This window comes from Acromyrmex echinatior, unplaced genomic scaffold, assembly GCF_024713525.1.
Source record: "Acromyrmex echinatior isolate Ae372 unplaced genomic scaffold, ASM2471352v2 Scaffold26, whole genome shotgun sequence".
Classification (NCBI taxonomy): domain Eukaryota; kingdom Metazoa; phylum Arthropoda; class Insecta; order Hymenoptera; family Formicidae; genus Acromyrmex; species Acromyrmex echinatior.
The window spans coordinates 228,765-249,940 of record NW_028259060.1 but is presented as its reverse complement, the minus strand read 5'-3'; the positions used below and the strand labels follow the sequence as shown (position 1 = coordinate 249,940).

At 29.9% G+C, this 21,176-nt stretch overlaps 4 protein-coding genes across 8 annotated transcripts; 3 read left to right on the top strand and 1 right to left on the bottom strand.

Moving 5' to 3' along the window:
- Nucleotides 1–505: 505 nt before the first annotated feature.
- On the top strand, nucleotides 506–6,845 carry LOC147906489 (uncharacterized; the record flags this gene model as incomplete). Its single annotated transcript, XM_087416492.1, has 2 exons — nucleotides 506–629; nucleotides 6,464–6,845. Coding segments are annotated over 2 exons (312 nt in total), but the record flags the coding sequence as incomplete, so codon positions are not given.
- A 2,094-nt stretch (nucleotides 6,846–8,939) lies between these two features.
- On the top strand, nucleotides 8,940–17,278 carry CPSF1 (cleavage and polyadenylation specificity factor subunit 1). 3 transcript variants are annotated; one of them, XM_087416495.1, is made up of 22 exons: nucleotides 8,946–9,156; nucleotides 9,237–9,418; nucleotides 9,509–9,723; nucleotides 10,110–10,420; nucleotides 10,494–10,744; nucleotides 10,827–11,008; nucleotides 11,159–11,443; nucleotides 11,516–11,689; nucleotides 12,237–12,368; nucleotides 12,459–12,608; nucleotides 12,900–13,061; nucleotides 13,145–13,380; nucleotides 13,581–13,791; nucleotides 13,865–14,031; nucleotides 14,365–14,611; nucleotides 14,690–14,875; nucleotides 14,998–15,246; nucleotides 15,324–15,476; nucleotides 15,554–15,730; nucleotides 15,838–16,111; nucleotides 16,201–16,330; nucleotides 16,431–17,278. In XM_087416495.1, exons 2-22 carry the CDS (start codon nucleotides 9,250–9,252, stop codon nucleotides 16,615–16,617), a joined length of 4,248 nt encoding a protein of 1,415 aa, XP_087272621.1. In that variant the 5' UTR covers nucleotides 8,946–9,156; nucleotides 9,237–9,249; the 3' UTR covers nucleotides 16,618–17,278. The 3 variants fall into 3 exon arrangements, with proteins under 3 accessions (XP_087272622.1, XP_087272621.1, XP_087272620.1); XM_087416494.1 differs by having other exon boundaries at nucleotides 8,947–9,418; XM_087416496.1 differs by lacking the exons at nucleotides 16,201–16,330; nucleotides 16,431–17,278 and having other exon boundaries at nucleotides 8,940–9,418; nucleotides 15,896–16,019.
- Nucleotides 17,071–19,125, top strand: LOC105152341 (dynein regulatory complex protein 8). 3 transcript variants are annotated; one of them, XM_011066558.2, is made up of 5 exons: nucleotides 17,071–17,206; nucleotides 17,543–17,659; nucleotides 17,751–17,871; nucleotides 17,966–18,176; nucleotides 18,879–19,125. In XM_011066558.2, the coding sequence occupies exons 1-5, from the start codon at nucleotides 17,122–17,124 to the stop codon at nucleotides 18,885–18,887; spliced, it is 543 nt and encodes a 180-aa protein (XP_011064860.1). In that variant the 5' UTR covers nucleotides 17,071–17,121; the 3' UTR covers nucleotides 18,888–19,125. The 3 variants fall into 3 exon arrangements, with proteins under 3 accessions (XP_011064860.1, XP_011064859.1, XP_087272629.1); XM_011066557.2 differs by lacking the exon at nucleotides 18,879–19,125 and adding an exon at nucleotides 18,310–18,443; XM_087416503.1 differs by lacking the exons at nucleotides 17,071–17,206; nucleotides 18,879–19,125 and adding exons at nucleotides 17,375–17,465; nucleotides 18,310–18,443.
- LOC105152340 (delta(3,5)-Delta(2,4)-dienoyl-CoA isomerase, mitochondrial) lies at nucleotides 18,504–20,916 on the bottom strand. Its single transcript, XM_011066556.2, has 7 exons — nucleotides 20,488–20,916; nucleotides 19,975–20,122; nucleotides 19,810–19,898; nucleotides 19,593–19,720; nucleotides 19,149–19,429; nucleotides 18,903–19,029; nucleotides 18,504–18,767 (listed from the first exon to the last, which is right to left on the bottom strand). The coding sequence occupies exons 1-7, from the start codon at nucleotides 20,531–20,533 to the stop codon at nucleotides 18,669–18,671; spliced, it is 918 nt and encodes a 305-aa protein (XP_011064858.1). The 5' UTR covers nucleotides 20,534–20,916; the 3' UTR covers nucleotides 18,504–18,668.
- Between the last annotated feature and the right edge of the window lie 260 nt (nucleotides 20,917–21,176).

Here is a 21,176-nt window from a genome sequence, read left to right as displayed (position 1 = left end):
AAAGCGAGCACGCGCGATGAATACATTTTGAAGATAAAAATGTTTCATAAAATTTAAGAAAATTCTCGCGCTATTTCCTAATCAATATGACTTGTACGAAAAACATCTTGCGTATGTAGTTGTATGCTTATTTTATGAAAAATGTTTCATTCTAATCCGATATTTTATTAAAAGTTGTTAATAAAATACCGCATTATATTTTTTTCTCAAAAATATTGTAATACATGTATTATAAATTAATAACATTCCTTTGTTACATAACAGGAAAGTATTTGAGAATATATACTGCATGCTTCAATCTGGTGGAAGTATGCTTGTACTGGTTCCAGCATCTCATCATATAATATTTGAAGTGCTTAAGAATATTGCGCATAATTCCCGTTTTGCGCCTTACTTACAAGTAATTTATACATTTTATATTTGTTTGCAGTTTTTTAGTTAAAATATTAATCATTACTTTTGCACAGAATCTAAATAAATACGTACCATTATTTTATAATTATTATTTTATAATTCGGCCCTACCTAGTGAAGATCTGAAAGACTTACTTGAAAGTGTCGGCTTTAACGTTCAACATTGCAAGCTTTGGGAGATAGATTTTTCCGATATAAATACAGATACATTTCTAAGTTAGTTTACTTTAGTTATATATATAAAACACAGGGTGTTTGGAAATTAATGATAAATTTTTCGCATAGGGACAAAATGGACTAAACTAAAAAGAAGAGTTTCCTTTATCTAATTTTACAATTGTCGCAATGGTTAATGAGTTATTAACTTATGAAAATAGCCAAATTCACCCCCAGCCCATCGTCAAATGCAAGCGCGCGACAGGATAGGACTGCCCAGCGCGGTAAGGCAGTGATGTTAACTGTTGAAAACAATTACCCGCTACATTCTATTTGAAATACCGCCAAAAAATCGTCAGATATTTATATATGTTGTAATTACCTTTACGCACACATTTATATAAGATGAGTGCCAGAAAAAAGTGGTACACACACACACACGCGCGCGCACGCACGCACGCACAGAGAGAGAGAGAGAGAGAGAGAGAGAGAGAGAGAGAGAGAGAGAGAGAGAGAGACAAGGAATTAAATTATCAGGAATTAAAAATACTAGCACAAAAATTAGCTTTTTATATATAACTAATTAGATACTTTATTAAAAAATTAGGTGCTCTCCTACCCTTTATCCGGAAATTAAAATTTCATGATTGTACTGCTGGTTTGATGCAAACTGATAGAGCATCTATCAAATACCGAGGAGAAACTTCCTTCTCTTAATAGACGTGCAATTAATTATGCTTTATATATCATTAGTTTCCACTTTTCTCTCATTTATCCTGCGTATATTCACCCAGCAAACGAAAATAGATTTAAATAGATTGGAAATTTTCAATCCATCCGAATCCGTATTTTAAATATTCATAAAAATAGATTGGATTCCATATAAATATTTTTATAATAAATGTAAAAGTTTAAATAAATTAAAGTAATAATTATATAAAATTTTATAATTATTATTTCTAAACTTTCCTACAAAAAAATATACGCTATGTAATAAAGGAAACGTATTAATATACATAAAAGCGATTAATTTATTAATTAAAAATAAGGAATTTATATAAGAGAGAGTAACATTTATTGTACATATTTACATAGTTCTTTTTATGTTTCTTTTAACTATTAGGTGTTGGAATTAATTCGTAGCGTTTTACAAGTGATGGGAAGTACTTTCATTAATGTATTTTTTAATGCTCATGTGAAATAAATAACATTCTTTCATTTAAAAACGCTACGAATTAATTCCAACACCTAATATTAAATAAAGGAAAATTCTTATGGTATATTTTTACGGTACAATTTTTTTTTAACTTAGTCGAATTAAAACGAAAAATTTCTTATTCATATTTCTGAATAAAATAGCATTCATAATGCATTTTTAAATGAAACAATGGATTTTCTACTCATAATTTTGAATTAAATAATATTCATGGCCTATTTTAAAAGAAAAACTTTTTTTTATATTCAACTAGATTAAAAAACTGCATTTCCTATTCAAAATTTTAAATTTAGCAGTATTCATCGTGCACAGAAATGGCTGATACTTTTAGATTTTTTTTGGATTATTATTTTTAAATTATTTTTAGATTATTTTTAGAACTAAATTGAAAAACTGTATTTACTATACAGAATTTTAAATTAAACAGTATTCACGATGCACATACCACACACAAAATACTATAGTATTATTTTTAGATTGAAGAGCATATAAATATACTTCATACCATTCTTATAAATGAATAAAAATGCATTCAGGATTAAAAAGGATTCATTTTAACATTCATGAATCCGTATTTTTGAAAATCTGAATCCACTTTAATCCATTTCAATCTATTCTCGTTCGCTGGGCACTACTGATCACTTATTGATTTATTAATATAATTGCAAAAGAAATTTTATTATGTAAATAAATTAAAATGACTGAATAACTGAAACGTAAATGTTTAATCAATTTTTCGAACGTACTTTACATACTTTACATACTTGTTTACTTATGTAACATATATAATTACCAAGATAACTTAGAATATACATATATATTAAACTTGCGTTAACATTAAGTTTTTACATATTCTATTTACTCATTTCATCCGTTGTAAAATTTTTCTCAAATAAATAAAAGAACAAAATATAACGTTTTTAAAAGTTATTTTATAAACTAAAAATAAATGTGAAACATGTAAGAGGTCGCAGCAAATCTCTCTATTCAATATCGATAGTGATCCATTCGTCTTCGATCAATGACGTGTTCTTATCATCTTTGACTAACATATATACAATACTAAAGCAGCTTCTTGCTCTTGTATCTTAGAGGAAGGTTTGAACGAAAGTTTATTTGTTTGCATGTGTGATCCACAGGTTGTTGTGTTTTTTGTTTCAGTATGGGAGAGCAAATCATTCAGCTTACATTGAATATTGCACTTACAATATGTATGCTTGAGTTTTATTCGTCAATTCCTCTCGAATTCAATCCTTTAATTTTGGATTAATTTTGGAACGTCTTCCATTCTAAGCGAAATAAACATCTTTCGTTTTTCCCATTTTAAACTTCAGCACGAAAATACAGGTTAAAACATAGTAGAAAAAACAGAATAGCGACTACTGCCCTTAGTTTAAGTTGTTGCCTCAAGTCTATAGTCTATAGCTGACTTCAAAATTTTCTTGATTTTCTCAAAGACATAAAGAATGTACTACGTAATCCCTAAGTAGTATTCAAATGTGGTCGATAATAATAAGAGAGAGGAACCATGGAAGACGGCCAATCTCCCTCTCATTCTCTCTCCCATTACGCCATTGAATAGAAAGAGACAGAGATGGCCATCTTCCGCAGCCCCTCTCTCTTCTTCTTCTTTTTCAAAATTAATGGCACTCGCCGTAAAAATGACGGCAATTCCGGCCAGAATCGCAAATAAATCATGAAAACAAGTGAATGGGACGAAATAATGACATAATCAAGACAAATAGTGTATTACAACGCACAGTCGAAGCCGGAAACGGCTTTTTCAAAAAATGGATGAGATGATGCAACACCCAAAGCAAGGCGAGACACACGTCCGTCCCGCTCGAGTGAGCTCACGAGACTGGTCCCTCTCTCTTACTTTTATTGATTTTTTTTTTTTGACATATGGATCTTGCAGTTCATTCTCTATGTTTTGGATTTTCTTAAAGCGCCGCTTTCCGTCACGAATCACAAATGGATACAACAGCCGTAACTAATAGCCATTGTTTATTGTCCGATATATTACATATCTAAAGATGGCGTACCTCATGTTGCAAGATACAAATTAGAAATCGCGTTGTAGTACATATAAAAATAAGTATCTATCTAAGCTTTAAATAAAAACCGTCAGTAAACGCTAAAAAAAAATTAAATCTTGTCAGAATTATCGCTATCCGCATTTTTTAAATTTTACAGAATCTTTAAAAAACGGTAGATCTAGCTGGAAAACTGCCAAATTGGCATCACTGCGGCGAGGCGCGCATCCGCTGTCACTATAGGAGTTTATGAAAGCTAGATGAAATTTAGAGGTGAAAAAAAGAGGGGATTTAGGAGAGTTTTTTATTATTACTATAAGTATATTTATGAAAAATGTTAATATGAGTATGAGTTTAGTATAATAATTATTTTTTTATATCAGAAATTAATCTTGTAAAATATAAAAAAATAATAAGTAACCTTTTAATTAATGTTAGGAATATAAAAATAGAGAGAGAGTATAGGTAGTTTTTTGATCAGAATATTGTAGTCAAGATTAATAAAGAGTAAAATATTAATAAAATAATTATGAGAGGGAGAAGAAGCGGAGGAGAGGAGCGTGTATAATAAAGAAGGGAGTATCTACAATAGGAATACATGTAGTGGAAGGTGGTCAGAAGGAAGCATGGATAAGTTAAGTGGGAGAGAGGATCAATGCGAAAATTGGTGGCGGATAAAGAACGAGAGGAAAGAAAATGCAATATTGTTATTAAGAGAATTAATTGGGAAGGAGATAAAAATATAGAAAAAGGAATGGGCTCAAAAATTTATAAAGAAGAAAATAAGGATAAATGTAGAAATAATCACCTGGAGGATGAGCGGACCAGTAGTGATTATTAAAGTAATGAGGAAATGAAGAGGGAGATGATGAGAAACAAAAATAAATTAAAGAGAGGGAAAATCTTTTTCGAAAATAATTTAAGTTTTGAGGAAAGGAAGACGCAGACTTGGATAAATAAATGGGTGAAAGCACAGGAAAACAAGCGGGAATATAAAAATAAGATATGGGAGAGTGAAGATAAGGAGGATTTGGGAAAACTTGGGCAGAAATAGAGAGAGGGAAGGAAAAGAAAAAGAAAAAAAAACAATAAAAAATATGAGGATAGAGAGAGGAAAAAAGGGATAAGTTAAGGGAAACAATAGTAGAGGAACAAAATTTATGTTAAGCCAAGAAGGAAGTGTGGAAAACTTAGGGGAAGGCGGAAGGAGAAGAGATTAAGAAAGATATATGGAAAAAAAGAATTCGAAAGCAAATAAAAGGGGAGGAAATATTATGTTTTGAAACATTGCAGGTGTAATAAGGATAAAGAAGTAATAAGGATAAAGATTTAATAAGGATAAAGATTTTTGGAATTATGTAGACAAATTTGATTTCGTAAGCTTATATGAAACATGGCTGGAAGAAAATGAGTGGAAAAAAGTTGAGGAAAGATTACTTAGTTCGCATAAATGGGAATGTATATGCACATAGAGAAAAGAAAAGAAGCAGGGCTATAGGAATTTATAGTAGGCGTAAAGAAAAACTGGGCAGGAATCGAATTTGATGTATAAAAATAAGAAAGGAGTGAATGTCAATAGCTATAGGGAAGAAGAAGATTGTAATAATATTGGTATACAATAGGGGGAGCTGGAAAAATTTAGAAGAAAAGTTAAAAAGAATTCTAGGGGACAATGAGGAAAATGAAGAAATAATAATAGGTGGAAATTTTAATATAAGAATAGGTAAATAAAGTAGTGTTGAGTGGGAAAAAGAAAACGGAGGAAAAGACAACAAGAGTAATATACATTACTCCATTACATGAAATAATAATATATTTAGGCAGGAGAATAAGTTTGCGTCTAGAAGTGCGGGAGACACGATTAGAAATGCTGTGATATAATATTAGGAATGTACATGTACATATATTGTACTGCGACATATCTATGTATAGTTGTAACTATAAGTCACACTATTGTATTGTATTATGTAGTATAATATGTGCAATGGTCAGGTGATATGTAGTAATAAATACATTAGATAGAGGAACATATAGTGTGATATTCAAAGAAATGAGAATAAGAATATTAAGAAAATCTTTTTTTTTGTTTGTAGAGTTAAGTACTAGCAGTGTGGAAGGATGAATGTGGATAACGAATTTATATAAACCAAGTCCCCTTCTTGGCTATGTAAATGCTGAAGTGTAATAAATTCTAATAAAATAATTAGAGATCTAATATTAGAAGAGTTAGTTAAAATAATAAGTGTAATTAAAAAGATTAATAAGAAAAAAGTAAGAAAAATTATGTCTAGCGATGGCAATTGCTGCTTATAAATAACGTGCCTAGCGATGCGTGCACTTCGCACGGGGCGAGTACTATCTTGTCGCGCACTTGCATTTGGCGGTGGGCTGGGCGAATTTGACTTTTTTCATAAGCTAATAATTCGTTAACTATCACGTTGTGCCAATTGTAAAATGATAGAGAACTTTTTTTCTCAGTTTAGTTCATTCTACCCCTATGCGAAAGACTTATCACTAATTTTTAAACACCCTGTATATATTTTATTTATTTTAATTTTTTATATTATTTTACAATATTTTATAGTAATATTTATTACAGTTTATTGTTAACAATAATATATTAATACTTATTAATTTTTTAGCTTCATGTATGTCCGTTTGTACTTTTTTGGATGTAATACCGCTTGAACTACAGGAAGAATTCGAAGTTAAATTTCGACGTGAATATAAAAATTACAAAATTAAATTGTACGGTAATAAAAATTGTAATATGAAAGATCCAATGTTAGATGTGCACAAATTATTAATAGCTTACGCACAAAAACAATAATTATTAAACAATAATTATATAACAGCACATTACATTTTATATTACATTTATAAGTATTTGTCATTTATAAAAATTAATCCTTCAGCATCACTTTGTGCCTTTTAGGACACTTTTAATAATAAATTTTATAATAAAAACTAGGCGGCATTTTATTTATTTTTACATATAGAAATCTGAACAGAATTTTGAGGAAACATGGTATCATGATGTTAAATTAAATATATGAGTAAAAGATAAAAATATGAAGTGCATAAAAATCACATGAAAATTTAAAAATGAGAATTATAATAAAAAATAGAGATTTATGAAATAGGTTAAAATATAATCTTTTTCCATTTAGATGAAGATTTCTCCGGCCCCATTCCAGAACAATTTAGGGTTTGTGCTATGTTCTCCTATATCTTTTTCTATGAATTTTAAATACATATTGTTTTTTTATTACATATAATCAAAAATAAGAACAATAAAATAACATGTTTTTATTAGTTCCATACGGCTCTGAGAATTTTACAACACTCTTCCCCGCACAATATCCAAATTTTTTGACATTACGTCTAACAGCATTTCCTTTTGTTTTTGAGCTACATCCCAGCAAACGAGAATAGATTGAAATTTTTTTCTATCTGAATGCATATTTTAAAAAAATAGCAAATACTTTATTTTGGATTTAATTGAATTCAATTGGATTCAATTAGATTCAATTGGATGCAATTGGATTGAAAAACTATATTTTCTATTCAAAATTTTGAATTGAAATAATATCATGTTTGTTGTGTGCACAAAAAAAACTAATATTATTAGGTGTTGGAATTAATTCGTAGCGTTTTTAATGAAAGAATGTTATTTATTTCACATGAGCATTAAAAAATACATTAATGAAAGTACTTCCCATCACTTGTAAAACGCTACGAATTAATTCCAACACCTAATATTTTTAGATTGAAAGACATAGAGATATGCTCCATGCAATTCCTATAAATGAATAAAAATGCGTTCAGGATTAAAAAGCTTTCATTTTAACATTTGTGAATATTTCTGAATATCCTTTTTAATTTATTTCAATCCATTCTCGTTTGCTGGGATTCATTATTATTCTCGATTATATATATATATAAGGAACAACAAATAATAAGCACAATGTGATTTCCTATTAAAATACGTACACACACACACACACACACACACACACACACACACACACACACACGCACGCACGCGCACGCGCGCACGCACACACATACATACACACACTTGTATGTACATACACCCGTTGTCAAATTTTTGTAAGAGAAACGATGTAAATTTGCCTTATGATCTCATTTTCTCATAACTTCCTTATCTGATCTCACTTTCTCATAATTTTTTTATATAATCACTAATAGCATTTTCGGCCCAACCGGGTTTACACCAATTTGAGTTAGAAAATACTTCGCTATTGACATTACACGCTCTACCAATAGGAGAGCACGAAACATCAACTTCAACCCAGGTGTAAACTCGGTTGGGCCAAAAACGCTATAAGTCTGATATGGTTTGAAAGTGAAACTTTTCATGTGAGATTGGTATGTACGAAAAGTGAAAAAATGAAAGTTTCGTGAATATTTACATAATCAGTATCTTGAATGTAAGAACCAACCAACTACAGTTGAGCATTGCCCTGTCATTCGATTGTAATAGGGGAATACTCGACTGTAGTTAGTTGGTTCTTACATTCTGATCCGGATTAAACCCTCGGTAGAAACTAGGCTATTGATACATTCTCCTATTTCTTTTTACTTTTTGAATATAATTTTAACATATCATAAGTTAATCTAAGGACTGTATTAGCATCTTAAGATATTATTTAAGATAGTTTTAAAATAAAAACGGACTATGAATATTGCCTTATGTTTAGCGTTTCATAGTTGGCAGCCTTTTCCCCTGACACGACATTCATAAACAGAGCCTAGTTTTCACCGAATGTTTAATCCGGCTCAGAATGTAAGAACCAACCGACTATACTCGAGTATTCTCCTGTTACAGTCGAACGACATTCTGATCCGGATTAAATCTTCGGTGAAAACTAAGCCACTGACGCATTCTTCCGTAGCACTTTTCCGCATTGGGTGCATTCAGAATGACAACCGCTCACTGAGCGCTCAATGAGCTCTTTCATCTGATTGACATATTTCATGAGATCCTAAAATATAAACCAATCAGATAAAAGAGCTCACTGAGCGTTCAGTGAGCGATTGTCATTTTGAATACACCTATTGTATGATTTCATCTTTATGGTTCCTGCACACTGGACGCGGAAACGCTTATTGCTACCGCATTACATTATTTGCCGCGCGGCAAGCGTTTCCGCGTCCAGTGTACAGGAGCCATTAGCGGCTCCTAAAATTGCACCTTTATTGCACCATGTGTACCAGTTCAGACAGGACAAGAATAAAGAACAGATTTCTCATTTTTAAACTATTACCTAACCTTTCTAGAGATTCGCGACAACGCGTCATGTTATATCGTGTATGCTAATTTTCACGATTTTGATAATCTATGAAATAAACATTTCTCTAAAATATATCCGTGACAATTTGCATCGTTAGGTGACGCCCAGTCATGTATTCTATATGTAAAAGTACTCATCCTGCAACTGGAGTCGAGCACGCGATCACATGCCACTTTTTCAACCGTAACGAGAAATGTCTCGTTGTTGCCGGCGCGAATGTTATACGAGTGTTTCGTCTGATTCCTGATGTGGACATGACAAGAAGGGAAAAATATACAGGTACTTTTTTATTTTAATTTTCTCTTAAAATACTACTGATATATGAATATATAAAATAGAAGAATATATACATATATTCTCTTTTTGCAGAAACACGTCCCCCTAAAATGAAGCTGGAGTGCTTGACACAATACACTTTACATGGAAATATCATGTCCATGCAGGCCGTTCATCTCATTGGATCACAAAGAGATTCTTTGCTGCTTAGCTTTCGTGACGCAAAGCTATCTGTTGTTGAATATGATCAGGATATTCATGATCTAAGAACTGTGTCATTGCATTACTTTGAAGAAGAAGAAATAAAGGTTCCAATTTTTATGGAAAAGAGTTATAAGAGCTTTTAATTTTATTCTAAAAATCAAGCTTTGTTTTTAGAGCTATCACATTTAGTTTTCTCTGTTCTTCAAAAAATAATACATACAATAATATAAACATTAAACTAAATATCTCAAAATATTATAATGTTTAATCTTAGTCACATTAAAATTAAATTCATGTTTTGGATATTTTGTTTTAAACATAATATTTCCCAATTAAAATTTTTAGTATTGTATATGTGATGATAATTTTAGGAATTAAACCAGAATTTTTTGTTTGATAAGTTCTAACATTGAGTTGTATTAACCACCTCAAATTTTATTCTTATTATTGCAAATATCTCAAACTTTCAAATTATATTTTATTTTATTAGGATGGATGGACAAATCATCATCATATACCAATAGTAAGAGTGGATCCCGAGGGAAGATGTGCAGTAATGCTGATATTTGGTAGAAAATTAGTTGTACTACCTTTTCGTAAAGATCCTAGCCTTGATGATGGTGATTTACTTGACAGTGCGAAATTAACATCTACTAATAAGACTCCAATACTATCCTCATACATGATAGTATTGAAAACACTGGAGGAAAAGATGGATAATGTGATAGACTTACAATTCCTACATGGATATTACGAACCTACATTATTAATTTTATACGAGCCAGTAAGAACATTTTCAGGGTAAGGATATATTTTTATAAAATAAGTAAGAGAGATTATATGTCCATCTCATGGACTATTTTGATTTATACAGTCGTATTGCGGTAAGACAAGATACTTGTGCAATGGTTGCCATATCTTTGAATATACAGCAAAGGGTTCATCCTATTATTTGGTCTGTCTCCAATTTACCATTTGATTGTTATCAAGCTGTACCTGTAAAAAAACCCCTAGGTGGTACCCTAATAATGGCAGTTAATTCGCTTATTTATTTGAATCAAAGTATACCACCTTATGGAGTATCACTTAACAGTTTAGCAGATTCAAGTACAAATTTTCCATTAAGTAAGTGGAATTTTTAGTATTTCTGGTAATATGGATTTATGATATTTATGTATTAATTAAATACATCTTGTTATTTTTGCAGAACCACAGGAAGGAGTAAAGATGAGTTTAGAAGGATCACAGGTAGCATTTATATCTGCAGATCGTTTAGTTATTTCTTTGAAAAGTGGCGAACTCTACGTTTTGTCCCTCTTTGCCGATAGTATGCGATCTGTACGTGGATTTCACTTTGATAAGGCTGCTGCTAGTGTGTTAACATCATGTGTAAGTATTTATACTTGATTTTTTAATTGCTGTATGTATACATACATATACACGCGCGCGCGCGTGTGTGTGTATGAAATATTTATCTTTTTATCAATATGTATGCTTATGTTATGTACTTGTTATATTTTGTTACTTGTTACGTTTTAGGTATGTATGTGTGAGGATAATTATCTTTTCCTTGGTTCTCGACTTGGTAATTCGTTACTTTTACGATTCACGGAGAAGGAGCCGGAAACTTTGAAAAATTTGAATGACAATGAGATTACCATTGAAGAAAATGAGAACGAAGAAACTCCAGCCAAGAAAACGAAGCAAGATTTTCTTGGTGATTGGATGGCATCAGATGTATTAGATATCAAAGATCCAGAAGAGCTAGAAGTATATGGCAGTGAAACTCATACATCCATTCAGATCACTTCATATATTTTTGAGGTATCAGCAAGTTTTATATTAATTTCAATAATAGTTTATCTGTTCTTTTTACAATTAATTTTTTACTTATAGGTATGTGACAGCTTATTGAATATTGGACCTTGTGGAAATATTTCAATGGGAGAACCAGCTTTCCTGTCGGAAGAATTTCTACAAAATCAAGACCCTGATGTAGAACTTGTGACGACATCTGGATATGGAAAGAACGGTGCACTTTGTGTACTACAACGTTCTATACGTCCTCAGGTAAATGATATGAGATTTGATCTCGGATGCTCATAACTCTGTTCGTATAAGAATATGCAGTGTCGGAAGTCGAATTATATGATAGATATGTGTATACACAAACACACACACACACATACACATACACACACCTGCGCATCTTCTAATAACATATTTATGTATCCGCATAACAAATCAAACTAACCAAGACTCCTTTACGCGAGCCGGTGAGTTGCGGTATATCTTGCACACAATTCACATATTTTAAATTTTAATATATTGATTGTCGATAAAATTAAATTTATATCATACATTCTTTTAAATTTCTTTTAAATTGGATATTTATTTAGTCTAATTATAGCTAATAATGTTACTTTAACCAGAATAAAAACATTTATTAATTAATAGAATTTATATTTATGTATATTTTTAGAAAAAGACAATTAATTGTAGATTGATCTGAAAAAGAATTAAAAATTATTTATTATTAAAATTGAACTTACGAATCACAAAGCGTCACATTAACAAAAGTATAATTATATTTTGATAATCTTTTTAATAAAAATAGGTTGTGACAACATTTCAATTGCCAGGCTGTGAAGATATGTGGACTGTCATTGGCATCGTAAACAATGATGAAATCAGAACAGAAGAAGGATCTCACGCTTTCTTAATATTAAGTCAAGAAGATTCAACTATGGTATACTTTCAACATAATATTTAAATATCGCTTTATATATCCTCTATAAATTATAATTAAGCCTTAATTTATAATACAATTTATTTATAGGTTCTGCAAACTGGTCAAGAGATTAATGAGGTAGATCAGAGTGGATTCAGTACACAAGGGAGTACAGTATTTGCCGGTAATCTTGGTGCTAATCGGTACATTGTACAAGTTACTCAAATGGGAGTGCGTCTTTTACAAGGCATCGAACAAGTATGTATATTAATCCTTATTATTATCATTATGAACAAATTGTATCTAATAAAATATTCAATATCACTAACAATCCTTAGTTTACGCAATATATTTTGTTGAATATGAATGTGAATATTTCATATTCGAAATATATCTCATTCAATATAAATTTTTTAAACGTGGAAGCAAAGTAAATAATATTTTCATATTAATTTTTGTGTGCATTTCTTCATTAATTTAATCGCTAAATATGATAACATTTGTATTTTTATAATACTTATATTTTCTTTTTGATTTTATTAATTACAGATTCAGCATATGCCCATAGATCTTGGATGTCCAATTGTACATGCAAGTTGTGCTGATCCATATGTAGCATTATTGTCGGAAGATGGACAAGTAATGTTATTGACACTTAGAGAAGTAAGAGGTACAGCAAGATTGCATGCTCAGACTGCCAATCTACTATTTGTAAGTTTCTTAATTTTATAATTAATATTACATAAATGTTTCATGAAATATTTTTAATGTCTGTATAATATATATATGTTTAGCGCCCTCAGATAGAAGCGTTATGCGCTTATAGAGATGTAAGCGGGATTTTTACAACGCAATTATTTGAGAACGCAGATGATGAACATACTGAAGAAGAATACAATATAGAGGAACCGTCTGTACTTAACAATATTGACAATGAAGATGATCTATTGTACGGCGATGCTCCAGCATTTCAAATGCCTGCACCATCATATCTAAAAGCATCGGATGGCACTACTAAAAAACCGCCTTGGTAAAATTCCATTCGTTATACAGTGTGTTTCTAAAATGTTTGATCAACTTTATATTTTATTAACTTTTTTTTTATTAAATTAGAATATTGAAAAAAGTAAAATTTATTTTACTAACTATTTTTTAAGCACATTCTACACCCTCTGATATTAAAGAACCATGTATTGATACATTTTTATAATATGGATTTTCATATAACAGGTGGCAAAGGCATTTGCAAGAAATTAAGTCTACATACTGGCTACTTGTATATAGAGACAGCGGAACGCTGGAAATTTATTCTTTACCTGATTTACGATTATCTTACCTTATTCGCAATTTTGGCTATGGCCAGTACGTATTACACGACAGTATGGAATCTACAACTTTACAATCAACTCCGATTAATGAGATCCCTCATCCTGATATGCAGGTAATTTATTTATAAATGTGTCTTTGTAGAAATCTTAAAAAACTTGTGTACTTAATAATACCTATTTTTGTAGGTCCGTGAAATTCTGATGGTTGCTCTAGGACATCATGGAAATCGGCCAATGCTCTTGGTACGTCTTGATTCGGATTTGCAAATCTATCAAGCTTACAGATACCCAAAAGGATATCTAAAATTGAGATTTAAGAAATTGGACCATGGAATTATCCCAGGACGTTTAAGGTTTGAGTAATTCTAATATATTAGGTGTTGGAATTAATTCGTAGCGTTTTTTAATGAAAGAATGTTATTTATTTCACATGAGCATTAAAAAATACATTAATGAAAGTACTTCCCATCACTTGTAAAACGCTACGAATTAATTCCAACACCTAATATATGATATTACTTTTTAATATATAAAATAATATAATTTTAATATTTAGAAAGAGAATATATATAATTATACTATATATATCAATTAATGTATTAAAATAATAGTTATTTGCACCAAAATGAAGCATATAATGAAGCTTCTTTACTTAGATTATTGCTTTTAATGAATTTCCTTTGCAGTCCAAGACCCAAAGAAGAAGATGTTCCAAGGAACAGGAACATTACTCGCATCTGTGTCATGCGTTACTTCAGCAACATTGCTGGATATAATGGAGTATTTATCTGCAGCGATTATCCACATTGGATATTTTTGACTGGACGCGGTGAATTACGCACACATCCAATGGGCATTGATGGTCCTGTTACATCTTTTGCGCCTTTTAATAATATTAATTGCCCTCAAGGTTTTCTGTATTTTAATAGAAAGGTATTTTCACAGTATATTTTATAATAAGATAATAAGACATTGGAAGGAAATAGATGACACACAGATGTTATTTTCTAGGAAGAGTTAAGGATATGTGTTTTACCAACTCATTTGTCGTACGATGCTCCATGGCCAGTTAGGAAAGTCCCTTTGCGATGTACTCCTCATTTTGTTACGTATCATCTCGAAAGCAAGACTTATTGTGTTATAACAAGCACAGCTGAACCTCTGAAAAGTTACTATAGATTTAACGGCGAAGACAAAGTACTGACAAAATTATATTATTTATTTCAATTTTCCAGAATATTTATTAATATCTATTTATTAAATATCAGGCGATATTAAAAATTAATATAATTTAATAAATATATTTTTTTATTAATTAGGAATTTACGGAAGAAGAGCGTCTAGAAAGGTTTCTTTATCCGTCTCAAGAACAATTTTCCATTGTATTATTTTCTCCAGTTTCATGGGAAACTATTCCTAATACAAAAATTGAGTTGGACCAATGGGAACATGTCACTTGCTTAAAGAATGTATCTTTGGCTTATGAAGGAACGAGATCTGGTTTGAAAGGTTACATAGTATTAGGAACAAATTATAATTACGGCGAGGATATCACAAGCAGAGGACGAGTAAGTTATATATTTATATTGAAAATATCTTTAAGCTTTATCAATTTTTAATGTGATCTTATTTTTTAAATTTTCAGATACTTATATTTGATATAATTGAAGTAGTACCTGAGCCTGGCCAGCCATTAACCAAAAATAGATTTAAACAGATTTATGCAAAGGAACAAAAGGGACCTATAACTGCTATAACACAAGTATCAGGATTTTTGGTATCAGCTGTTGGACAAAAAGTATTATATTCCTGTTAAATTTATTTGTATAAGAATTATATCTATTATAAATAGCATTAAAAATTGTTTTATTACAGATTTATATTTGGCAATTAAAAGATAATGATCTTGTTGGGGTTGCTTTTATCGATACTCAGATCTATATTCATCAAATGCTTAGTATAAAAAGTCTAATTTTGATAGCTGACGTCTATAAATCCATTAGTTTGCTGAGATTTCAGGAAGAATATAGAACACTTTCTCTTGTCAGCAGAGTGAGTATTATTATTATTTACTAATATATTATTTACTAATTTTAAATTTACATGCATCACACTTTGAAAAATTTTGCATTTAAAATATATAATTTATTCTATTATAGGATTTTAGACCTGCGGAAGTATATACAATAGAGTATTTAATTGATAATTCAAATTTAGGTTTTATCGTAGCTGATGGAGAGAGTAATTTAGCTTTATTTATGTATCAACCGGAGTCCAGAGAAAGTCTGGGAGGTCAAAAGTTAATTAGAAAGGCGGATTTTCATTTAGGACAAAAAATAAACACTTTCTTTCGTATTAAATGTCGAATCACTGATCCGGCAAATGATAAAAAACAGTTTTCTGGCGCTGATAAAAGACATGTTACTATGTATGGTAAGTCCAAATATATATTTTAAAAATAGCGATAATGGAATATTTTTAATATTTAAATATTTTTATGCGAATCTCTTTTTATATTTTAGCATCTTTGGATGGCAGCCTTGGTTACATTCTGCCAGTTCCAGAAAAAACATATCGGAGATTACTTATGTTACAAAATGTATTGGTTACGCATATCTGTCATATTGCAGGTTTAAATCCAAAAGCTTATCGGCAAGTTTTCATTATAATTATATATAGATATATTTGCTAATTATTTCACTTGCTAATTTAATTAATAATTGAGAATATTATTATCTTTTCTTTTATTTAGCACATATAAAAGTTATGTACGAAATCAAGGAAATCCAGCAAGAGGTATTATTGATGGTGATTTAGTTTGGCGTTATCTTTTTTTACCTAACAATGAGAAAGCAGATTTAGCAAAGAAAATTGGAACGCGAGTTCAAGAGATTATTGAAGATATTATCGAAATCGATCGACAAACGGCTCACTTTTAATTGCAATTGTATTATATTTATGTTTATTAGCCAATCTATTGTTTTTATATTTTGTATTTTTACATTAAATAGCATAAGATATCTTTTAACCATGACCATATTTCAATATATATTACCAGTATCAAAAATCTATAGTATAGCGTAATGTGACTATAGATTTTGAGTATCGTATATTGAAATGCGGCCTCTAAAATATGTATGTACATCCTGAAATTATCACAACATATCCTGCAATTGTTTAATTCATGTATCATGTTATTATTGATTGTATTCATTATATTATTGATTACATCTAAATTATTGCAATTTAATATCAAATAATAATATACGCATAATTTATTAAATAATACAGGTACAATTTATCAAATTTTTATTATATTTTATAAAAACTGATAATATTCTTCATGATTTTTTGCCTTATAGACTATAACAAATTTATTTACGCAAAATTAAGTAAGCAATAGAAATATTATTTGCATTACTGGTGAGGACATATTTTCCCAAATGACTCAACGATCTACGTTATCCGTGACGTTATCGCCCAGAAAGAGTGCCCTCGAAAGACGGTTAACTTTTCGAGCTCAAAAATGTACGTACTAGTCAAAGATTTTGTAATTAATGTACAAATGTAAAATAAAATTTCTCAATTTTTTTAAACATATATGTAACTCATGTGAAATAATTATGTGAAAAAGCTTTATTATAGACTAAGATTCCCATTATATAGTTTCATATTACTTATTGATCAAACAATTCTTGAAAGCTAATCATATTGAGTTCCTTGAAAATTGTTCTCTATTCTCTATTTCTTTTTAAAAAATTTCGAAATTAGATTTTCTAAAATAACAGTAAGTATATCTCAATATTAATTTTTGTATCAATTTAATAATCAATATTTAACAATTTTTATATTATTATATCTTAGTGGTTATCGAACCATCATTATTAGAAAAAAGACTTTACGAAGCGTTTGATGTGTTTGATAATGCTAGGACTGGAGAGGTAGATGTTAGAGATTTGGGAACTATAATTAGATCATTAGGTAATGTTCACGATATAAAAATTCTAATAATTTTATACATTTCTTTTGTAAAATATATACAATTCAAATTCTTTTATTATTTATTTAACAGGATGTGTTATCACAGAAGCTGAGTTACAAGAAATTCAAGTAGAAGTTGAAGATGTCGAGAATAATTGCGTGCCAATAAATAGATTTATAGAATACATGAGCAAGGCAATCAATGAACGCAAGTACAGTTAAATAAAATCTTTTGCATCAAAATAAGTAATCTATGTATGATCGAAAAATAGATAACATAATGAGTTATACTTGCTCGGTACCTAGGTTCAAACCAGCAGATCCAGAAGAATTATTGAAAGCATTCCAATTATTAGATCCTGAAAATCGTGGATATATCATGAAAGATGATTTAGAGAAATCAATTATGGAAATTGGAGAGCCATTTACAAAAGAAGAAGTGGCTGATATGATGGCCGTAGCTTGTGACGCGGAAACTGGAAAAATTAATTATGAACATTACATTAATTTGCTAATCGTGCGTAAAAATATAAATTTATTTCTAATATTGCTAAGATTCCTTTCAACAGGAGTATACACTTTATTTGAAAGATTTGTCGTGTTATTGAATCTATCATTTGAGATTTTCATCCAAAATATATAAATTATAGGTAAAAATTCCCAAAGACATTAATGTATATAATATTGTTGATGAAATGGAAGCTGCGAAATTGGCAGAGCTACCTGTAAAGCGCAAATGGGAAAGCGTTTCCTTTCTAGATACTACCTGACAAAAATATATATATTATTTTAGTGGAAGTAATCTTCAGAGGGATATCAATATAAAAAATGTTAAAATCTGTGATTAGAAAAGTTACATAAAGTTATTCTATATTTTGTAATATAAATACATTTTTAAAAAATACATATATCATTTTTATATCTAATATTAATATAACATTGATATAAATAATATCGATGTGACACACACTGGAAGTATCAAGAACATTAAGTTCAAGAATGAAACAATTTATAACTTTGAAAATATTGGAGGATCACCTTTAACAGCCTGTGCCATAGCTGCATTCAAAAAATCTTCACTTTGAAGCATTGCTTTATTATGCATCGCCTATTGAAATAAATTCCAAAAATATGTTATTAAAACAACTTTTCAAGTATAAGAAAATATCTCATGTGTTTATATTTATAGCAAACAAATAAATTTTTTATTGCATTTCAGATGGAATAATAAAAAAGCACTCACAATATGATCTAATCCCTCTTGGACAGAATGGTCTCTAGAATATACCAAACTCATTTTTGAACCTTGCACCGCGACTGGACTCTTGCTTGCAATATCTTCAGCAACTTCTATTGATTTATTCAATAAGCTGAATAGAGAATATAAATAAATAACGTCGTTAAAATTCACATTGCTTTATTTGAATAATCATCACAAACTTATATTTCTTGTATTTAACTTCTTATTTCAATGTATTTATTATTTTACCTCTCCTCGTTATCCAACATGCGACTTATGAATCCACTTTCTAGTGCTTCAGCAGCTGGATACTTTCGTGCTGTATAGACAAGCTCTCTTACCAAACTGTCAGATCCCACAATTTTTGGAAATCTCTGAAGTGTACCTACATCAGCTGCCATACCTATATCAAGTTCCTTTATTTGAAAATATGCATTAGAAGAAGCATAACGTATATCAGCTGCAGATATCATGTCCATGCCAGCACCAATACAAGCACCGTGTATAACAGCTATCACAGGTTTCGAACACTGTTAAAATTATTGTGTCATTACTTTGATCATATAAGTTAAAGAGATATAATGAAACATTCTCTGAGCGAAAAAAAAACTAGAATATATAAAATACACTAATTTTACTTAATATATTTAAATTTATGAATTACATTAATTATCTTTATGAATAACAAATTACCTTTTCTATAGCAGTAAATGAATCTTGATAATCCTTAATTTTAGACTCTATTAATTTAGATCTGCGTGCAATATCCTCATGTTCTGCTAAGCTTTGACCCATGTCCATCATTCCTTGCAAGTCAATTCCTGCAATATCAGGTTGTCATATTATGAAATAAACTTTTTTTCAGGGTTTAGATGAATGTAATACTCCTTATAACTATTTTATAATTTACCTGCACAAAATGTCTTGCCAGCAGCTGATAGAATAACTACTCTACAATCTGGATTCATTGATAATCCCTCAAAACATTCCTTAAATTCTCTAAATGAAAATAATTCATGAGAATATAAGAATTTTTTTACAGTTTAATTATGAAATAATAGGAGAGATCACCTACTTCCACATTGTTGGATTCATTGCATTCAGTTTCTCTGGCCTGTTCAACTTGACCATATAAACAAATGGTTTTGGAATAGTTACTACTAATGTTTTATATGTCGGTGACATCTCCGTACAATATCTCAGTGCAGAAGCAGCTTGTAAATCTGCAAGATGTCAATAATAAAGACAAAATTATCGCACAATAGCTAGATTTCTGTAATTTATATAATAGAGAAAAAAACTTGTTTTAAAAACTGTTTAATTTAAAAAAACAAAAAAGAAACATTTGTTATTATTACACATAATTAATTAAAGATATACATATTATTGAGGGCTTTTAAAACAGTATGTTAAATAGTTTTGAAAAAAACTATTACCTAAGCAGAAATATGAATTATGACATTAAAATGACTTTAAAATGATCACTAAATGTGATTTTTCAAACATTTATGATTCATTTTAACGTAATTTTGTTATTGTTGTGACTTGTTCTAATTAGGAAAGGATATTAATTATCTATATAACTTACATTTTCCTAATGATCCCAAATTATTCTTGACGATATTTATTGCCATGTCCCAAACATTCGATAAAATACAATAAAGAGAAATAAAATACAATAAAGTACGAAGCTAAAATAAAGTCTAAAAAGTGCAAAGTACAAAGTGCAAATGCACTTATACACATATACACATGCAGTGACACAATCAATTACATATCCGATCTTTCAATAAAAAATGAGAAGATTGTCTCTGCGTTGCTTGAACTTTTGCTCTCAGCATCTTCGCTTTCTCTCTTTTTAACGTCCAAATATATATCTATCTTATTTTAGGTTCAAACATTTTGGGGGATTTCTTCTTCTTCTTCTAGTTCATTTCCTGGATTTCTGACCCTATTTTTGGAGGATTTCAAGCAGCACGAACAAATCAAGGCTGGATTCGAAGAGACACTATTAAGATATCTTTTCATGTACAGCACGCTGTGGCAGCAAAAAATGTCATGTGATGCCAATTTTTCATAATTGCTTCCGTTGAATTTGCTGTACATGAAAAGGAAAACGGCAACATATATGTATCAAAGTTTAACCTCAAATATGTGTCTTTTATTTGCTCAGCTCAAAAGTTAATATGAAAAACTTAAAAAACTTGTGATTATATGACAATTGTTAGGCTGGAATCAGACTATGCATTGAAAAATGAAATTGAAGATTGAAAAATT

Bases quoted from the DNA above. Each gene is read 5' to 3' on its own strand.
- CPSF1 (XM_087416495.1), top strand. From the start codon at position 9,250: ATGTATTCTATATGTAAAAGTACTCATCCTGCAACTGGAGTCGAGCAC. The intron at 9,724-10,109 runs GTTCCAATTTTT...TTATTTTATTAG, and splicing joins TTGAAGAAGAAGAAATAAAG to GATGGATGGACAAATCATCA. The intron at 11,009-11,158 runs GTAAGTATTTAT...GTTACGTTTTAG, and splicing joins CTAGTGTGTTAACATCATGT to GTATGTATGTGTGAGGATAA.
- LOC105152341 (XM_011066557.2), top strand. From the start codon at position 17,122: ATGACTCAACGATCTACGTTATCCGTGACGTTATCGCCCAGAAAGAGT. The intron at 17,207-17,542 runs GTACGTACTAGT...ATTATATCTTAG, and splicing joins AACTTTTCGAGCTCAAAAAT to TGGTTATCGAACCATCATTA. The intron at 17,660-17,750 runs GTAATGTTCACG...TTTATTTAACAG, and splicing joins AACTATAATTAGATCATTAG to GATGTGTTATCACAGAAGCT.
- LOC105152340 (XM_011066556.2), bottom strand. From the start codon at position 20,533: ATGGCAATAAATATCGTCAAGAATAATTTGGGATCATTAGGAAAAT. The intron at 19,721-19,809 runs GTAAATTATAAA...CTGATATTGCAG, and splicing joins TGGCAAGACATTTTGTGCAG to GAATTGACTTGCAAGGAATG. The intron at 19,030-19,148 runs GTAAAATAATAA...TTCTCTATTCAG, and splicing joins ATGTTGGATAACGAGGAGAG to CTTATTGAATAAATCAATAG.